At 46.7% G+C, this 3,539-nt stretch overlaps 1 protein-coding gene across 1 annotated transcript; it reads right to left on the bottom strand.

The window, feature by feature from the left end:
* Positions 1-659: 659 nt before the first annotated feature.
* On the bottom strand, positions 660-3,256 carry LOC128749129 (rhodopsin-like). Its single transcript, XM_053848394.1, has 5 exons — positions 2,675-3,256; positions 2,446-2,614; positions 2,188-2,353; positions 1,338-1,577; positions 660-1,272 (listed from the first exon to the last, which is right to left on the bottom strand). The coding sequence occupies exons 1-5, from the start codon at positions 3,033-3,035 to the stop codon at positions 1,150-1,152; spliced, it is 1,059 nt and encodes a 352-aa protein (XP_053704369.1). The 5' UTR covers positions 3,036-3,256; the 3' UTR covers positions 660-1,149.
* Between the last annotated feature and the right edge of the window lie 283 nt (positions 3,257-3,539).

The raw sequence follows: 3,539 nt of genomic DNA, 5'->3' as shown, positions 1-3,539 counted from the left end.
CAAAGAACCCACAAGTCAAGCAGAGGCTGTGGTGGCTTCAAACTCAAGAGAGTAATGAGCAAACGCAAAGCAGGTGAGCTGCTTAAGAAGCTTGATGCGGATTGGCTGAGAGGGGAAGCAGGGGACGGGAACTGAAAAAATGGCGGGAAACTTTGGATGGTTCTGATTGGCTGGTTTGAAATGGAAAGAAGCATCACTGGTCAATAGATGAGAGACGCTGCAGAACCCATGACGCCGCTGATGGCTGATCTTTTAGCGTGTGAATTACACATATAACTTCTTTTCTTTGGCTGAAATAAGTTAAATATTGTGGCTTTTATGATATAAATTTTATCATTTTAGTGCACAATTGAAGAATTAGACATACAATAACAAACAATAATAATTATTATATATCTAAATGTATCTATTTCATATTTTTTGGATGAAGATTTTTAGTTATTCTTCAGTTATATCTTTATTTTTTATTTATTTTTCTTCATTTGAATATTTCTATTTTATATAATTTAGATTTTGTGAAATATCTTTAATAACTTCCCTTTTTTATTGTTATTATGATAATTATATTGAGATTACAATATTTGTCATTTGTTGTTATATTTTGGTGATTTGTTCATGTATCACTTAATTTGGATTGGATTCATTTTTCCTACATTTTCTGTTATTTTCGTTTATTTTCACATGATAATTATTCTCCTAATTCCCCCAGGCCTCATCGCTCCTTATTTAAAGTCAACGCAACACAGTCGATCTCGACTCATGTGAGATGAATATGGAATTCAACAAAGAGACGCAAACACTCACTATTTGCTTTACTTCCAAGAAATACAATATTGTGCACAATAATGTTTCTACATTCAGATGAACATGAATATTTATGTCGGTGGATGGTGCACACCAGAGATTCTCCCTCCAAGGAAACATAATGAGCGAAAATCAAACAACGCCGCGACTGGTTCTCTTCCAGCTTTTGTTTCTGCTCTTGTTTACCCCACTGAGTGTTGTTGTGATATTGTTTTTGATCATTTCAGGAAACAAAAAAAAACACTGCTTTGCTCAGAGCTTTTGGGCGCTTCACTTGAGCTTTGACTCATGTTGCTTGATGGGACACAGACAAGAAGGAGGAGGCAGGGTTGAAGGCACCAGGGGTCAAGCTGGGGCCACCTGGCCGGATGACAGTGATGAGGTCTGGGTTTTGGACACGGTGGAGGCGTCTTCGTCTCCGAACGGGTTTTTCCCACAGCAGACCGTTGTGATCATGCAGTTTCGGAACTGGAGGAGACACACAGTCACATCACAGGCTCCGACATCGCGCTCGCCTGGAGGCCACCACGCACCTGTTTGTTGAGCAGGATGTAGATGATAGGGTTGTACAGGGCTGCGCTCTTGGCGAAAAAGGCCGGCGCCGTCATGAACTCTGGTCCGAACTCCGTGCCCTGGTTGGCGAAGATGTACCAGGCCACGCTGGCGTACGGCACCCAGCACACCAAGAAGGAGATCACCATGACGATGACCATGCGAGTCACCTCTCGCTCGGCTCGCTGGGTCGTTTCAGACTCCTGCTGCTGAGCCGCCGCCTGGAGACACACACACACACACACACACACACAGACGCTAATCTGTGATCCGAATGCAAACACAGAAGTCAATGTGACACAGGAATGTAAACGAGGATTACCGCGAACAAACCTTTTAATCAGCTGACTAACACCCAAAAGTTGACTCTGGCTGCTCTGACTATTCTGATCCTCTCGCTTGTCAAAGGTGCACAGTGGAGAGTGCGTTCCACAGCCATTTGAAACCTGCTGTAGTAACACCATCAACCTTGATACACAGACCTGATGCAATGATCGGACCAGGCGGATTCTCCAGTTCTGCTTCAGTCACTGTAAGAACTGCTCCTTTATTTAAATCTCTTCATGGTTATGAATAAATGATGTGAGCTCCATTATTAATGAGGTCACAGGGCGACACAGTGAGTCGGCAGTCTGTCTCCAGCTGGAGGTCGTGAGCCGCCATGTTGGCACAGATCTGCCCTCCTGAAGCGTCCTTGAGCCTCTAAATCCCTCAGGTCTCCAGAGACTCGCTGCCCCCCTCTCCTTCGGTCGACGCGTGATATACAGGCTCTATCTTCTTAAAGATAAACAAGGTTCAGCCCGGCTGGTCGTAATACCGGGCCGGTCTTACCGCTCGGACGGTGCAGAGCAGCCGGCTGTAGCAGAAGAAGATGATGAAGAGAGGGATGCAGAAGTGGAGGACAAACATATAGATGACGAATGAGGTGTTGTTGATCTCCGGTTTGGGAGTGTAGTAGTCAATTCCACAGGAGCACTGCATTCCCTCCGGGATGTACCTGCAGCAGCACAGCAGAAAATAACGGAATAAAATTGTAAGAAAGTTCGACCCTTAATGTTGCTGAGAAGGTTACAAGCAATGAGGCAGTACCGGGACCATCCAAACAGAGGCGGAGCAGCACAGGTCAAGGCCATGATCCAGGTGAACGCCAGGCCTGCGATGGCATGCTTCTCTCCAAAGCGGAAGTTGGTCATGGGTTTACAGACCACAATGAAGCGCTCGATCGCCAGCACCACCAGAGACCACAAGCCGATCTCTCCTGCGTCAGAAAGAAGTTGAACCAGGCCAGAAAAAAAAAAGTTTTTGAATCATCTCTTACCTCCCAACGTGGCGAAGAATCCCTCAATGTTGCAGCCAGTGACCCCCAATTTGAAGTATCCATGCAGGGCCGTGTACAGAGTGACCGTGAAGCCGCCCACCACCATGAACAGATCAGCCACCGCCAGGTTGAGGAGCACGTAGTTCAGCGGTGTCCTCAGCTTCTTGTGTTGGACGGTGACGTAGAGAGTGAGGAAGTTGATGGGGAAGGCGGTGACGATGAGGAAGAGCATGTACGCCGCCACCAGCGAGTACTTCCAGGGCTCGGCCAGGTAGTACTGAGGGAACTCGAAGGGGCTGCGTACCAGCCCCGTCTTGTTGGACATAGGGACATAGAAGTTGGGTCCTTCTGTGCCATTCATGGTGAGCTATCCTCCGGGACACACACTTCACAGAGGGGGAGAGTGGATGTGAGAGTGCAGCCCCCTGAGGGAGTGAGGCACCTTTTAAGAGTCCGGCGGGATTAAGATGGAATTAAGACACACACAGAGTCGCCCACACTCACACAGCCTCCAGAAATAGCAACAATACGTTCAGCATTTTCAGGGTCCGGGGTTACAGCTGCGGCGCCGGCCAAACCCATCATTACTGTCACACGTATCAATGCATCATCAGCAGGAGATGAGAGCAAGCGGCCGCTGATTCAAGGCCGACAGACTGCAAATGAAACTCGGGCTGCAATTCCACTTATTTGCATCCATGGAGCTTAATCCCTTAAAAAAAACACATAATGAAGAGCTCCATTTATACCCTTAAATGTAATCAGAACCACTGAGGCATCCTGCTGCTGCTGCCGACACAAATCCCAAAAGTTTCAACTCAGAGGGAGAAAAAGTTTAACAGGGAATTTTAAAAAAATGTTTATT

Source organism: Synchiropus splendidus, chromosome 18 (genome assembly GCF_027744825.2).
Source record: "Synchiropus splendidus isolate RoL2022-P1 chromosome 18, RoL_Sspl_1.0, whole genome shotgun sequence".
Lineage (NCBI taxonomy): Eukaryota > Metazoa > Chordata > Actinopteri > Syngnathiformes > Callionymidae > Synchiropus > Synchiropus splendidus.
Note: the sequence above shows the minus strand (reverse complement) of the source record. Positions and strands in the feature narration are given on the sequence as shown.

Bases quoted from the DNA above. Each gene is read 5' to 3' on its own strand.
- LOC128749129 (XM_053848394.1), bottom strand. From the start codon at position 3,035: ATGAATGGCACAGAAGGACCCAACTTCTATGTCCCTATGTCCAACAAG. The intron at 2,615-2,674 runs GTAAGAGATGAT...TTTCTGACGCAG, and splicing joins ATTCTTCGCCACGTTGGGAG to GAGAGATCGGCTTGTGGTCT. The intron at 2,354-2,445 runs GTACTGCCTCAT...GTGCTGCTGCAG, and splicing joins CCTCTGTTTGGATGGTCCCG to GTACATCCCGGAGGGAATGC.